Genomic DNA, 16,552 nt, shown 5'->3' on the forward strand with positions numbered 1-16,552 from the left:
AAGGCAAGACCATTTGTGCTGATGATATCCCTATCAATGTTTGCCCTGCCTGCACTTGAAATCTTCATCACTGGAGACTCCACAGACTCCTCAGACAAGCTTTACTGTCCCCACTCATTGCAGGTTTTTCCCAGTATCCAGCCTTGGTTTCTGCTGCACAGTCCAACCACCAGTGGCACTGCAATGCCCTGCTCCTTGGGAAAGGCCATGGTCTTCACAGTGCCAGCTCTTAACCAAAAGCACGATGGTTGTCACTGAGACAGCCAGGAGTTAAGTATCTGTGAGGCTAAGGAAGAACAGTATCTGGCCTGGGGCCCATTTCTGCTCAGAAACCCATCCCAGACTCAATTTGCTCTACAACTGAGTCTGCAATGGCTGCCAGCGTTGCTTAACTCCAGGACAAAGCTCAAGGCCTGCCAGCACACAGAGTATCCACACAGATGCTCTTACAAAAGTGCTAAGTTCTGGAAGAGGCACACTTAATACATTTAATTTAATGGAGAAATTTCCTGAGTTGAATCTCAGTGTTGGGATTGTGGGTAAATGGGACTAATGATATGGGTTTGCATCCCCGTAACTACCTTGTGTTGTCCTGGTGCTCTTTCCCAAGCCCTGGCAAACCCCAAAGACATGTCTAAGTGCTTTGGCTCAGAAACATTTTGTGTTGGAATAACTGTTCAGCTGGAACTTTTCTATATTGATAAAGTACCACAATATTAATATTGTGATACCACACACTTGGAACTCCCTAGACTAAATATATTAGGGATTTTTGGTGCAGTTTGGACACTGAAGACATTGAATCCTTTGCTCTGAGGATGTTGAATCTGGTGTCTGGATGCTATGTCACGTGCTCTAGGCCAAGGGAGTGTGCCTGGGTGGATGGAAGCCCAAGCCCACGTGTGGCCTGGGATGGTAAGGCCATAGAAATGTAATAATAAAAGTGCAGTCTTTATCCATTAATATGCATTTGGGGAACATTTGGATGTATTGAGAGAGATCCTCTGAGCAGGCACCAGAGGAATGCCAGCTAGATCACACGTTTTCTTCTCTGCTTAACAGCAGCAATTTTGCTCTTGTTTGCAAATGGTCCATTTTGCATTTATTTGCAGTGGACCTGCTTAATGCCCTGACCATGTCGAAAACTCTACTGCTTCTGAACACAAACACGCAAAAATGCTGGTGAACCTCTCATTGGTATCTGATGTTTAAAAAATACCTCTCTCACCTGCCACCTACTTCTGCTACAGAGAAGGACTATATTTCAAACTGTGTCTTAGTCATAACAAGAGGAGAGCATTGTGTTCTGGCTAGAAGGACCTTTTCCTGAGCGTCCTCCCCCGTAAGTCCATCTCTCAAGTGCCTGGTTTGAGCATCCTCTGCTGTTACCAGCTGCATGAGTAGGGCTTGTGGAGCTGATGAACTAAACCAAGGGTGAGCAATAGTGGTGAATGTTTCTTCTCTTTTTGTCTTTGGTGTGTAGGATCAAGCTTGCAGATAAAAACAATACAGCAGCTGTGAAGGAATTAGAAAGACCTTCATGTGGATTTTTGAGTGAGAGATGTTCTGAAGGTGCCTCTGTCACCCTGGGTTTAACACCTGAAGCTGAACTGGTTTCTTCTATGGTGAAGAACCCACTGGGAGCCTTGGAGAACTTGATGCTGGATCCAAGGCTAGACTGCTTTCAGCAGAACATGCTTAGTCCCAAAATGATCATCAGTGACCCATCTGTGGATCTGAACGTTAAAGAAAACAGTAAAATCATCAGGAGACAGATAGGAGGCACTCAGAATATACGGTCACCTGGAAAAATTGGCTTGAGGAACAAGTCATTCAGTATCAAGGACAAGATTTCAGAATGGGAAGGGAAAAAGGAAACACAGTCTGCTCCTCGCAGAGAGGAGGAGCAAGAAGTTAAAGAGGAGCACAAAGTGCCCTGTGTAACTGAGAAGACAAGAGGGGAAGCACTGGTGACTCGGAAAGTGGAGACCAAGAGACTTATGAACTGGGAACTGGAGTGCAAAGGGGCAGGCAAAGAGAATGAGCGGAAAGCAGGAACTCAGAAAGGCACAGGGCAGGCAGCAGAGCGAAAGGGAGAAGCACAGAAGGATGAGGAAGTGGAGTTCAGCCCTGGAAAATGCAAGGAGGTGAAAGGTGGGAAGTGGGAGGTCCAGAAAGAGAATCTTTCGGTGCTTAGTCAGGTCAAGAAGCTAGAGCAGGCATTGAAAGAGGGCTCAGCAGAGCTGCAGCCACAGTTGCCTGGTACTTATTATTCCCCACAGTGCTTGCAGGAGAAGGCAGCACAAGGACACACTGCTCCTGAGGGCCATGAAAGCGTATGTGGGGCTGAGCTCAACAAAAGGCTTCTTGGCTTGGACTCTGAAATCAGTGAGCCAATTTTTGGGACTCTAGAAGAGGTAAGAACTTCTCATGTGAAATCAAAGGACTGCACAGTGGAGAATGTGTACACAGAGCCAGGGGTGCCAGAGAAGAAACCCTTCATCAACCCACTGCCAAAGCCCCGGCGGACTTTCAAACACGAGGGGGAAGAGGACTGGGTGCCAGCAGCTAGGAATAAAAGAAACCTACCCCCTCTGCCATCCATTCCTCCCCCTCCTCTACCCTCCTCTCCTCCCCCATCAGCTGTCAGCAGGAGGTTGTGGAGCGGGAAGCACAAGAACAACGCTGACCACAGGTATTCAGGCTGTGTTTCTCAAAGGTGTTGGTCTTCATGGTGGAGTCCTGCCTTCTCATATCTCTCTGGGAGAGATGGATCTTCCCTGGTCACTCCTAATCCCCAGAGAGCCTTGCTGGCCATAACCAGCACTCAGTCATCTCTCTGAGAACATACGAGCGGCCAGCACAACTTCACAGGATAACTGTGAAGGGATAAGTCATGGCAGATTTGGGCTTTAAGGTCACTGTATTACTTGGCTTAACCTTCAAGCCCATGATTGAGGGGTTTGGGGTTTTGTTTTGTTTTTTTAGCAGAAAATCTGTTTAATTACAAAATGACTACAGCTGGTCTGGAACGGGGTCTGGAATGATAATCTCTAGACACTACCACAGCATTTTCACTGTTCATAGTAAACCTATTCCTCTAACTGAATCTGATGGGTATATATTCTTCTGGGGTGCTCTCTTGCCTTTTCTCCCCTCCCACATGATTGTGACACATTTTGGGGTGGGGAGCGTAAAATGCACAGCTGTTTCTAATGCCTTCTGCATAAACCATCACCTAAAAATTCCTGGCTTAGGTACAGGAAGGAAAATCAAAACTTTCCAGGTTTGTTAGCGGGGGACACTTAATTGTTTTTTACCCTTTCTACCATCCTGCATGTGAGTATTTTTCCTGTACTGCTCAAAGAGAGCTGATTTTGGGCCCCCCTATTCCTGCCAAGGGTGGGATTCGTGCTGTAAATGGGACCTCTTATGGCCTAAGGTTCTGTGCAGTGTTGCAGGATGTGCCACTTAACACTTGCATCTTCATCGTGTGCTATTACCATGACAACCCAGATTATCTACGACATCCCTGAAATGCCTTTATTTGTGTGGCTGATAAAAATAACTGATCTCAGTGTTACTTTTTCATGCTTTATATGGGATGAGGCTGTGAAATGTTCTCTCCTCATTAATTCATTTTGCCAACTGTGTGGCATGTTGGAGAAGCGAATTAACCGTGATTTGGTTATAAATGCTGGTTAACCGTATCACTCTCCTTTTTGCTCCTTCTCCCCTCCCATCAATGGTGCAGGAAGTCATATGAGTTTGAAGACTTGCTGCAGTCATCATCTGAGAATGGCCGGGTGGATTGGTACGCGCAGACCAAGCTGGCCCTCACACGCACTTTATCTGAAGAGAACGTCTATGAAGACATCCTGGGTAGGAGCTTTGGACAGGACATACTGGGTAGGAGCTTTGGACAGGGAAGGGATTTGACTGCTAATGCTGAGTAACTGAGAAGACTCATGGTCAACACGCACTCACTGGAGGTGCTGAATGAAGTATGTTTATTACCCAAATGCAAACCAAGACACATTTTACACAGATTATTGGCGTAATAGAATAATAATAATAAAAGTAATAAGAAAAATGGAGAGAATATTTCAAAACTCATCAGCTTCAAAGATGAACCTGAGGCATGTGGGAACCAGCTTTTGTTTTTTGCTGGCACCTCTTCTCTGTCTTCCTTTTGTCCTGTGGACTAATTCTCACAGCTCTGGTCTGTCCATTGTGGTGAGGTTGTCACCGCTGAGGTAATGTGAGCAGTCTGAAAACATAACCTTGAAGTCAGTTTCCATGGTTCAGAAATAGGATTGTATATGGCTCCAGGTACCACTGAAATTAAGAAACTAGGTCCCACAATCTTTGAAATTGAGTTTTATTTCATTCTCTAACTTTGATGGCAGATCAATGTCATTTTAAAGATTATTTCCTGTAACACTCTCAATTTATGTAGTGTTTTTTAATACTGTGAGTTAGATGGCCTTTTATGGAACATGGAATAGAATCATCCCTCTTGAAAAAGCCTTAATAGGTTTTAGTAGCTGTAGGCTGGTGCTTGCGTAAAGGTCTTGGCTGAGTTTAGCAGAATAGGAAGAGAATAGCTGCATCAACTCTCGCCATGCAGCTGTAATCCTACAAAGGTGGTCTGTGTTGTTTGGCATGGGAGGAGCTGTGCTTTCTCAGGAGCAAGCCAGGCATCATTATTTTGATATGAGTAAAACCTGATCATACTTGGTGAGAAGGATTTCTCAAAGGAATCATCTTCCTGTGGGACTGATGGCAGACAAGGTGATGCCAATCTGTCCTTTTTGACATTTTTGAAGCTGACAGCCTCATTTGTGGAGCTGGGGACCTCGTGTTTGTTTTTTTCTTGTGTTTCCTTGGGGGGCCAGAGGAACAGGGAGTGCCTGAGCAGCTGCTGGGATTTTTTTGTGTTGGGGCATGGTGGGAGGTCTCAGAAACCACTGAGTAAGGGTCACCTCATCAGCTGGAATAACATGGATAGCATTACAGAGTAGCTATATAGGCAAATCCATCCATTCAAACACAAGCACACCCCTGTGTCCCCAGCTTGCAGGGAACTCAAATAGCGGGATGAAATTCCTCTCCCCTCCAGCTTTTAGTTGCAAAGATTAGAAGAAAACAAAGTTATGGGTAATTGTCAGCTAATGGGGCGTGTTTAGTTTTTTGTTTTCTTGCTGCATGTTTAGGCTTTGCCTGGAGTCAGTGATCTTTAATTGGTTCCTGCAGTCCTGTTGGTGTTACCATGGAAGCTTGGGAAAAGGAGTGGATGGGGATAACTCAAAAAAAGCTGCAGTTTTGTTTTTCACCAGACCACAGGCGGGTATAGTCCACAAAACAAACAATATGTGAGAACCACACCAATGGAGGGGGAACCAAGCCTTCAGCCAGAGGACACTAGTGTGGACCCACAGATAATCATGTGTGTCCATCAGGGCATGTGAGCACACACATACACCCCATACTCATATGCGTGACTTAGGAGGGGTTCAGCTGTTGGTGGGAGGACTGATGCCTTTCCCAGCAAGTCACACAGATTCCCTTCATGTGCTATCTTTTTACCTGTTTGCTGTTGCTTATCTGGAATATTGGAAATTGTACTGGGCATAGAGATGACAAGGTTTATTTGTCAAAAAGAGGGAAACGGTGTTGTTTCTTCTAGATTGAGGCTAATTGGACATGCCAATGGACATACCCCATTGAGGATGGGGTAGGCAACAGAACCCAAGCGTGTTCTTTTTTCTCCAACGTACCCAGTTATGTGACAGCTGAAGTATATTTTCAGTACTGAAAAGTGCCATTGGAATTAGAAAGTGGAGCCACTTTCAGGGACAGGAGCGCATTTGCTGACAAAATGTTCTTGCAGACTTGCTTTGCCAGTGTCACACATGCTTATCTTTCCCTCAGTGAATTCAGATCCACCACTGTAGTGCTGGGTATCACCAAGCCACTGTAGAAGACAGTGTTAGAAAAGACTTGGGTTTCTGTCCTCGTCTGAAGACTTCAGCTGCACTCCTGCCCCATCAGGGCAGGCAGGTGGGAGCACGGCAGTTAGACAGATCCTACAGCCGTTACCGGTCCCTGCTCCAGAGGATTGCAACATCACTGACCTCCAGTCTTTGCTCTCAGCCAAGCATTACATGACTATAAGAGAAAGGTTGTTGCTTCAAGTCCCAACTGTGGGAAGGCATGAAATGATGGTAATGAAGAGAGAAATCTCGTAACAAATTGCCTGCCCATGCAGATGCTTGGGCTAGTTATTGGTTTCTTAGATGCTTGGATGAGGATGTCACAACCTGCTTTTTCAGAGTTGTGTGTTCTTTTTGAACACACTTATGTTTGCATTTCCCAGCACTGCTGAAAAGTGGGATGTAAGAAGCTCGTTATATGTAATCTTGGGTGTTTAAAACTCAGATTAGTTGTGTGCCTCGTCTCCAGAATCAGTGGAAAGAAAGGGACACCTCTGTGTGATCATTCAAGCCTTGTGTTTTTGAGGGGATCTTAGGTAAGAATGATCTGAATGTTCCTTCAGAGGTGTCCCTCCCTGCCCCTCCACCCCCCTCCAGGGAGACAACGTCCTGACTTTGGATGGTCTGGGTTAGGTGAGGTGATTCCTTCACTCTTTCTAAAGCGGTGCACGTGAGATTGAGGCATCCGTGATCGGTAGATGTGTTTGAAAACCTAGACAGTCATCCATGTGGATTACATCTTTCTGCAGACTCAGCCCAAGAGCAGTGCATCGCTACAGCCCCGATTCAGTAATGACCAGAGGTCCCCCTAAACATGGGGTTTAAACAGAGGAGAGAGGACCTTTATGCTAGCCTTCAGCTCTCAGTTTCATTTGGACAATTCTACACAGAGGACTGGAAAGAAGGAAATATATTTATGGACCGATGTGCATGAGAACCTCAGAGCTTCCCTGAAGACAGGGAAATGAACTTGAGGACTTACTGGGTCTTTTCCATCTGTAGTATCTGTGATATGTTCCTATGGCTGCATATGTCAGTGTCAGGGTTTGGACACTGTCCAGCGAGCAGCTGGACTTCTGGGGCTATGGAGAGAATGAAGCAATTGCAGGAATGCTTGAGAACAGGTCTTTATGTCTGATGTGGGAGGTGGGAGAAGGCCAGCAGATCCCCAAACAGATTTTTATGGCAAACCTCAAGGATTTTCTGCGCTTACAATCTCTTGCTTGTGGCTCTTCGCTGCAGATCCACCATTGAAGGAAAACCCTTATGAAGACATTGAGACCAACAGCCGCTGTTTGGGGAAGAAATGTGTCCTGACCTTCCCAGCATCCCCCACCTCTTCTGTACCTGGGACTCCTACTAAGGTACTTTGATTCAAGTGGCCACCTCTCCTGCTCCAGAAAGTTTTGGGTGAAATCCAGGATCTGTGTGGAAAAAGTGGAGTTTTGCCGATTTGACTTTCATCACATCAGAGTTTCTTCCTTTTTGTCTTTTACCACTCTTTTTGTCTTTTACCACTGGTCAGAGTACAGTGTGATAAGAGGGTATTTATTGCCTTTTTGCAAACTAAAAAACAACATTCCCTTATATAAGTAGTTTGTTGCCTTTCACTGTCTACCTTCCCCTGGTAGGGGGGAAGACTTTTTGTTAATATAGTGCAAGAAAACTCTTTCTGCCTTCAAAGAGGGCATTTAAATGCTTGGGTAATCAAGCCCTGCAGTCATCTTGGCTCAGTGTCAGTGGGCAGTGCACAGTCTGCCCGTGCTGATGCCAAGATGCCTCTGCAGCCCCCTCCCCTAGGATGCCTCTTTTGCTCTCTGATGAGACTGGTTGCTGGGAAGTAATGCAATGCCAGTCCCCTGGTTAGGGAGCCAATACAGAAGGGGTGTCCCCACCAGCAGCACAGCTCACAGCCTGGTGCCATCTTCCTCCTTGGCAGTTAAACTAAAAGAAGTAGTAAAACATTGGTCAGCACCTCTTGCTCAGGGCTTACCAAGGCCAGCTCTGCTCCCAGCCTCCTGAGCTGTTTTGGTTGGTTCTTGTTTTCTGTTTAGATAGTCCGAGCCTGGAACAGCAGGGGCAGTATGACAGCAGAATTCATCTTGGCCACAGACGGGTTCAGAGCAGATAGCAGGGATCTAAACACAGTTTTCCTGACCAAAGAGTTTCCCCATGCTCTCCAAGTTGTAGCTATTATTAGAGCTGTTACCTAACATTTTCAGAAGTTTGACGTGTGGCGTTTCTTGACGTGTTGGTCTTTTCCAACCAACTTACTCAGCAACTGAGGTTTCTTTGGATAATTCAACACTTAAAAGTGAAAATTGTTCTGTGGTTCTTGATCCATTCTCTTTGTTGCTAGTTAGGTCTGGAGCAGCAAGGGTCTATGTATGAGTGTTGGGATGAAGTTGATTTCCCTCAGACAGCTTTGCATTCAGCTGTGCACCCCAATTTTCCACCTGTGCTATCAAAAGGGGGCTGCAGTGTTACACAGAAATGTCTCTCACCATAGATATGGTTGCCAGCAGGAGACACTTAGTAAAGAGCTGAATGGGAATAATTATGTTACACTACAGTGCTTTGACATCTAAAAGCTGTGATGTGCGTCAGTCAGAAAAGAAGTTCTGCAGTTCTCTTGGCAACAACGGGTTTGCAACTGCAGTGTGAATCACGCTGGAGAGCCTGCCCAGGCTAGAGGCTGGTGGAGAATGGGTCTGGACAGACTTTCAGTAGTAGATTATATCACTACTGCAGGATGAGATTCTTCAGTGCAAAGGCTCTTCCCAGCCTCATTTTAACGCATGACTTCTCTGTGGGTGGTAAGCTTTTTTGTGAGTGGAGCGTTTTCTGACAAACCATCCAGAGACACCTGAGCTAACCTGAATGAATGAATTGGTCTGACTAATAACTCTGCTGAGTGTGTCTGTTGATGGAGGAAGACCATTACGCTGCCTCAGCTACGGTGCTGCTGTGACTTGTTCAGAATTAGCTTGGATGCCTCTCCCCTAAACCACTTACTGCCACGTAGATACGTCCTCTGGCAGTGCAGATACAGTGCCCACAGAAGGTGTGACTTAACCTTGTCATAACTGCTGGGAAGTTCTGTAGGAGAAAACAATAAGAGTTCTTATTGAGCATCTTTCTGGTGAGAAGTGGTTTGCCCTTCTTTATCTGGAGCTGAGCTTTCTGCTTCTCTGATGCTGTTTTTGGTCAGAAACTTTAAGAACTTTACTCAGCACAACTACTGTTGTGCTCCCACTGAACTTGTAATGAGCTTAGGAGGAAGCCAGTCTCCGTAATTGTCTATCATGGCATTTCTCATACCCTACTCTGAAATATTTAATTCTGGCTTCTGTCAAAGACATCCATTCTGACAGTACTTTTTGTCTGGTCTCACTGCTTCTCTGTTCCTCCTGGCTAGCTGCTCCTTATCCCAAATGCTTGTGGTTGGCTGGTTGGTTAGTCTGGTCTTGTTTACAGTCCCAGCCTCTGGATTACACAAGTCCTGGGAGATTTTTTTCACACTGGAGCAAGGCTTCTTGGCCAACCCCTGAGATTGCATTCTGGTCTGGAATTAGTATGGGATGGTTAAATTGCTGGTCGAGATAGCCCTGGTGTAGCCCGGTGGCTGGGTGAGTTCCTTGTGCGTGCAGAAATCCGTGAGCGTTCTCAGGGCTGTTTTGCCAGCTGAGTTTTTTACCGGATGTACCACCATGATAGTGTTAGCAATGAAGCAAAGGTATGTGAGATACTGTGTTCATTCATTTCTTCTCCTCCATTTCCAGTTGCTTTCCAAGCCCATGTTTTTCCGACAAAACTCAGAGCGGCGGAGTTTCAAACTGCCAGACATACGGAAACTGAGCCGTGATGGGACTGGGTCACCATCCAAAATCAGCCCTCCCTCAACCCCCAGCAGTCCAGATGACACCTTCTTCTCCTTGGGAGACCCTCAGAATGGCAAGAGGAGAAGGAAGATTCCCAAGGTAAATCTAGAGCTTTTTCTCTTTTGCTTGGATTCTTCCAGGCAGAAATGTGAGTATGAGACAATGTTTTCTTTAGTTTCCAGTGTAGCATCCCTGCAATATAGCTGTTGTCCTGGCAGTTGACTTGACTTGTGTTTAACCCTTTTTTGTGCCTGAAGAAGGCTCACAAACATCTCTGCAAGTTTTGAAGAAGCTATTTTTCCATCTGAGATATCACGATTGTCAGGAGAGATAAAATAATAATTAAAAAAAAAAAAGGCATTTTAGTTTTTGCATAAAAGTTGAAGCTTGTCAGAGGGGAAAAAAGCAATTAATATTTTTGCAAAAGACGTACCGCATCATATTTCCATCCTTGCTTGATGGATAGTTCAAACAGAAATTGTCTGTGTGTTGTGGTTTTGTTCCCTCCTGGCAATCTGTTGTTTTTAGGTCTGATTCTTCATGCCTTGGCTGATTCTAATTTAAGGTAGGGTGTGATTTTAGGTGAACAATGAAAATACTGACATTTGAGTGACAAAAGGAGTCATCTGTAGTCAGGAGCGTTTTCTGGAGCATCATTTCCTGCTTCATATTTGGATACAGCATGACTCCATTTCAATTTTATTTTCTTTCAGATCTAGCAGGAAGCGTATGCAGTCCAAATGAGGTTTGGCAGGAGTCTATCTATTGAATGTTTCAAATACACAGTTATAAAAACACAGTTGCTTAATCCAGTCTTTGCAGGACAAGCAGAGGCTACCAGGGACTGTCTGTGGTGATTTTTTTCTGAACCCACAGTTTTCATTTGGGGAAAAAGGGATGTGTTTGTGTATCTTGTTTCCTGGTTGCCAGATCTGTGTTCATGTTTGCATGTCTGATTTTTGAATGCCCTCTCTGTATACCTCAGCTCTTCAGGAATGAGCCAAAGACTACAAATGTCTAAGGTTTTCTTTCCTAGTGTGCCTACACATCTGTACATGTGCTTGAGCTCTATCAGTATGTTCACACATACTTTTATGTCAACTTGAAGGAAAGATTGCAAGTATATATTTACCAGGCAGTGTCACTGAGCAGTCTTGCAGAGCAAGCTCAGAACTGAGATCTACTGTGTCAGTGGCAAGATCAACCTGAGACTTGAGCTGGGCGGCTGGGTGGCGGCTGTACTTCCACATCAGAGCATCCTGCCTCTCACTTTAATATTTGGATCAGAGTTCCCTGACCAAGTGTGTGGTGGGCCAGTCTTACCTTGACCTCTGAGGACATGTGTGCAGGGATCCCAGACTTCCTGGCATAATCTGGATGCTGTGGCCATGTCCTGCTGCTCCTGCCTGGGACCTTGACAAGGAGGCAGCTCTGCTCAACAAGGCTTGGGGAAGCCTGTCATGGTCCTTCTGCAACTCTGTTCCCCTTCAGGGTCAGATGGGGAGACCAGAGGCACTGAATGAGCCACCAAGCCCAGCTGTGCCCAACACTGAAATGTCCTCTGTCCTCATCAGCTGGGAGGCTGGGGATTAAAGGACTTGCAAAGCAAGCCACTAGGTTAAAGTACTTCAGCATCATTGGCTCCCACCCATCTGAATTTCTTCAGCATTCCTTGTATATGTTTCCCCCATGCTTGATATGAAGGTTTTTCCAGCACTCGTCACAACAGATGTTAAAGGCATGAAGACATGAAAGTTTGCTGTCATCCTTCAGCCAGTTTTCTGCTTTCAAACCTGCAGACCAGGGCAGGTTCCCAGGGGACCCTCTGGTGCTCTCTGGAGCATGGGCCATGGTACGGAGAGGCCCAGGTGGGCACCAATAAGCTCGTGTGGCCCCACAGTGAGTGCATTAAGGCCTGGCCTGTCATCAGGGCTCGTTAGCGTGACTGTACTGCTTCTGTACCAGAGCGAGGCGAGGCAGATGCTGGTAGTTGTCAGTTCTGGGCCATCAAGTGAAGAGTTTCAGTATGGCCAGGGTTGGGAAACAGAGCACTTTGCATCAAATTGTAGCTTTCTTTCTTGCTTAAGGAGGGAAATAACCTTGTTTGTTTGTTTGTGTGTTTGCTGAGCAGCTTGTGTTGAAAATCAATGCCATTTATGAGGCACGAAGGGGAAAGAAACGTGTCAAGAGACTATCGCAGTCTACAGAGAGCAATTCAGGGAAAGGTAAAGGAACTTTGAATCATCATATGTCTAAGACTTTTTGAGGACTTGTCTTAGAGTTTAGGCTGGCTTAGTCATTTATGTGATGTTTTCTAACATTTCTTCCAGTACAGAGTGAGATTGAGTTGGGACTTCCACCCTTTATTTTGGGAAGATAAAGGCTGTTCCTCTGCCCAAAAGCTTTCATTAAACCAGAATTTCGGGTTTTTTGCTTCATTTTCATTCCATGGCTTTATATGATAACCTTATAGGTCACACCAAAAATGTCCCCCCTTTTTGATGTTTATTTCTGGAACACACTGGAAGCTTTGGAGAGGAATGTTCTGTCCGAAAAGTCTGATTTGTTGAGATCAAAATATTTTGCGGGAATGTGTCACTTTAGTGAACTGTCCAATGGAAGATAGTAGATTTTGAAACAGTCCTGGTTCCTTCAGCATCCCAGTAAACAAATAGCCTCGGTTGGGAATCAGCGTTTCTAGACTTGACTGTAGGACCATCTCCATCATAGCAAGATCGAGACTTTCAGCCTTTCACTGTTAATTAACAACTTGCCAGAAGTGTTGAGATAGTTCAGAGCAATTACGTTTAAACATCTAATCTCTGTAAAACTTAAAATTACATCTTTCCAACATGGTATTTTTTTTCCAAAAGATCCTAAATTCCAGCAAAAGGTGACCACTAGCTCTATTTGTTTCCCACATTTTATACAGGATATACACCCACAGGTGTATGTTTATATGAATGTTCAGGGGAAGCATCCCAGAGTTATCTCTACATCATTTTTTTATACCCCTCTCTGAAGCATCTAAGGCATCATTGACAGAAACAGGCTATTGGACCATATAGACCTTGAGTCTGATTCAGTCTGGCAATTGTTTTTTTGTTTGCTTGGTTTTATCCCTTGTCCTGCAAACTACTGCATATTAATCAGTATTTTACCTTGGATAAAATACTGCTCTGGTATTTTATTCTTTATCCAGCTCTTCTGGCTGTGCAAAATTAATTGTGGTGTTGGTTTTTCTTATTATTCCCTGAATGTATGGGAAGATACCAAGGTTGGTAAGCTAAATGTCTGTGGGTACATACACCCTTGAAAAGAACAAGGCCCTTTGGAGCTATATGGTCTTCCCCTTGAAGTTGCAAGGCCTGGCTTTCTCATGTCAGTGATAAGAAATACACAGTTATAAATAGGCTTGACTTAATTCATCTTCCCCTTTCTTTTTTTCCTAGTTACAGATGAAAACAGTGAATCGGATAGTGATACTGAAGAGAAGCTGAAAGGTAAGGCAAATGTGTGAAGAGAGCAAATGGCTCCTGATAAACTTCGCTCTGAGATCCTGGGTCAAGATCTCTCTTCTGTGTTCTGCTTTTGGAGAAGGAGCTTATTTCCACTTAGAGTGCAGTGAGAAAACAAAGATCTCGATACTGCAGAAGAAAATCCATGGACAGAGGACTATAGGAGTCCAAACCAAACATCTGTTCCAATTCCCATCAAAGCTTTTTGCATTGACTTTCCTAGGAGATGGCTTTGGACACTATGGAAATACAGTGAGGTTCAGTGTGTGACCAGGCTGACAGCAGCACAACTGCATGGGACAGAGTGTTCAGAAACCCCACTACACATTTACTAAAGGAGAAAAACCACCAGCCAGACTGGCTAGCTAGGAAAACAGAATTGCACTATATGATTTATTGCTGGTTAAATTCTTCTGCATTGGCTGAGTTGGGATAAAGCACTGCATTGCTTGCTTCACTCCCATAGAGCTATATGGTATACTGGTCTCTATAATAAATCTTGTATTGGTAATTAGCCCTGTGACATGCTGGTGGCATTACAATCTTTTGGGAATTTATATGGCAAATTCAAAGTCCTGGCAGAGTTAGAATGCAAGGTGGAAACTCCCTCAGATTCCCAAGTTTCCTGACTCACATGCACACCTGATCTGGGTAGCAGGTCAGTTCCCAAGCTGTAAGTCATAGAATCATAAAATGGTTTGGGTTGGAAGGGACCTTAAATATCATCTAGTTCCAACCCCCCTGCCATGGGCAGGGACACCTTCCACTAGACCAGGTTGCCCAAAGCCCCGTCCAACCTGGCCTTGAACACTGCCAGGGAGGGGGCAGCCACAGCTTCTCTGGGCAACCCGTGCCAGTGCCTCACCATCCCCACAGGAAAGAATTTCTTTGTTATATCTAATCTAAATCTACCCTCTTTCAGTTTAACACCGTTACCCCTCGTCCTATCGCTACACTCCCTGATAAAGAGTCCCTCCCCATCTTTCCTATAGGTCCCCTTTAACTACTGGAAGGCCACTATAAGGTCTCACTGGAGCCTTCTCTTCTCCAGGCTGAACACCACCCAGCATAAGCAGCAGTTCCCACTCTGTGTCAACCATGGTGTGTTGTGCTTACAAGTGTTCATCCTTACCCTCTTTCAGGCTTTTAGAACAGAAACCTCAGACTGAATTCCCTCTTGTGAACACAGCTTCCCACACAAGAACTACTGTATGCTCTTGCTCTCCTCTGCATTGGGAAATCTTTTATCTGTACTGCTGTGTTGGCAAGATCAAGATGAAAATTGCTCCCACCGCCTACCTTTTGACAGGTTCTCAGGCTATCCTGAAGACAGGGAGAGAAAGCTTGTGCCCCGATTGCACAGAAATTACATTCACAACTGTCTTGAAACACGATGTTGTGAAATATAGTCCGTGTTCAGATGTAGCTGAGAAACACTGTGTAGATGTGGCCAGGAAGACTCAAACTCTTGTCTGTAACTGGTTGCCATAGTGAATCATGTGCATTAGCCTGGGTTTCTGTGTAATGTCTGTATAATTGCAGCAGGGAACTGCCTATAGAGGGGGGATGATGGAGATCGTGTGAAGTCACCTCAGATCCAACAGCACTGGACTCTGAACAATATCCAGATCCATACCTGGATCTGAGTCACTGTGCAAGTCTACATAACTGTGAACAGTAGCTCTGGCACTTGCTGTTTGCTCTAGCTACACCTGTATTTTCTTTCTATGCCTTGTTGAACTGTCGACTTTCCTATTTTTAAATAGGAAAGTGAGATGATTTAGCAAGTTTCTTTTGTCTAGGACTTTCAATTTTGTGTGTTTTACTTAACAGACAAACACACCAGCCAGTTACTTCTGCTTAGCAAGTCACTGTATGTCATAAATCATCAGACAGCAATCATCATGCTGCATGTCAGAGCCATAAGTGTTAACCCTTGGGAAGGAAAAATGTTTGAACACAAACTCTGCCACGATGACAGCAGTAAAGTTCTGATATCTTTAATAGGTTGTACAGAATATAAACAATGCAGAGCTTGAGTGAGTGCTTCAGAAGCACTCAGCATTGCTGTGACACTGCTCCTTTTGAAGTCCCTGGTAAAACAGAAACCACTTCCGAAAGCTTTTGAAGAGTTACAGCCTTAGAGCAAATAACATAGTAGGTGATGGGAGAAGAGAGTCTAAGCCATCTTCCTAGGTCTTTAACTGTCCAGGGATTGTTACACTCTCTGATTTAAGAGGCACCCAAGATTGCTTTAAATTATATTGTCTGGAATAGTCCATGAGTGGCACAACTTTACCAGACAAAAAGTCAAGCGTCTGTCCTAAAGTATATACCATCTCTCAGGAAGCCCTGTCTCCCAGGCAGACTTCTTACGTATTTGGAGTTCCTGCAGTATCCATGTGGTTGTTGTTTCTGTCAAAACATTGCATTGCCACCCGTGTTCGGAAAAAGCACAGTTGTGAGAATGTGCTGTAGTCTCTGCTTGTAGTTAATTCTTTCTTTCTTTTGTAGTAGGGGTAAGGGAGACGTCATGGAGATTTAATTTGGGATGCGACTGTAAAACAAAGCAGGGGGGTGGTCTTAGGGAATCTCATCTGGTCTCTTCTCAGCAGGCAGCTTTTCATTACTTTCCATGCTGGAATGTTTATTGTCCCACAGCTCATGTGTGTTGCAGTTACAGCTTGCTTGGCAGTTTTTCTTGTTTTCCCATTGTCTTGGGTGAACTTGTAGAAACATGGTCCTAAGCAATTAGTTTTAGGCACAGGAAGGACTGGCATGAGCCAACCTTTTTCATTTGCACCTCTCTTCACGTTTTTTTTGTTGTTGGCCTACAGCCCAGCCTGCGTTACTGAAGCTGGGAGTCCCCAGCGTTACGCAGCCAGTGGAGCCCTAGCCTGACCCAAGTGCTGGTCTTGTAAAACTGTGGGGATCGCTACCCACAGGCTTCTCTGAACAAAGGTGATCAGTCGCCTAACTGTGCTGGCTTTGAAAGATGCACAAATGAATGGTAGGATGAATGTCCAGATATCGTCTGTTACACCATGTCCCATATGGATCTTAGTTTGGGTTGTCTTCAGCTGTGAAAGCTATCCATGAAATCCTTGTGCTGCCTAAGCTCTTCAAAATGATGGCACTCACAAGATTACATCCTGTC

General features: G+C 44.9%; 1 protein-coding gene across 4 annotated transcripts in view; it reads left to right on the plus strand.

The window, feature by feature from the left end:
- Nucleotides 1-16,552, plus strand: part of DENND2A (DENN domain containing 2A) — a 61,534-nt gene that overhangs the window by 25,485 nt on the left and 19,497 nt on the right. For 3 of the 4 annotated variants that reach the window (XM_074871807.1, XM_074871809.1, XM_074871808.1), the window contains exons 3-8: nucleotides 1,484-2,695; nucleotides 3,755-3,909; nucleotides 7,239-7,360; nucleotides 9,779-9,976; nucleotides 12,009-12,102; nucleotides 13,330-13,380. In XM_074871807.1, coding sequence (XP_074727908.1) covers nucleotides 1,484-2,695; nucleotides 3,755-3,909; nucleotides 7,239-7,360; nucleotides 9,779-9,976; nucleotides 12,009-12,102; nucleotides 13,330-13,380 — 1,832 coding nt within the window. The remainder of the gene's footprint in view (nucleotides 1-1,483; nucleotides 2,696-3,754; nucleotides 3,910-7,238; nucleotides 7,361-9,778; nucleotides 9,977-12,008; nucleotides 12,103-13,329; nucleotides 13,381-16,552) is intronic. The other variant, XM_074871810.1, reaches the window with a different exon arrangement.

The sequence above is a fragment of the Strix uralensis genome, chromosome 5, assembly GCF_047716275.1.
Source record: "Strix uralensis isolate ZFMK-TIS-50842 chromosome 5, bStrUra1, whole genome shotgun sequence".
Classification (NCBI taxonomy): domain Eukaryota; kingdom Metazoa; phylum Chordata; class Aves; order Strigiformes; family Strigidae; genus Strix; species Strix uralensis.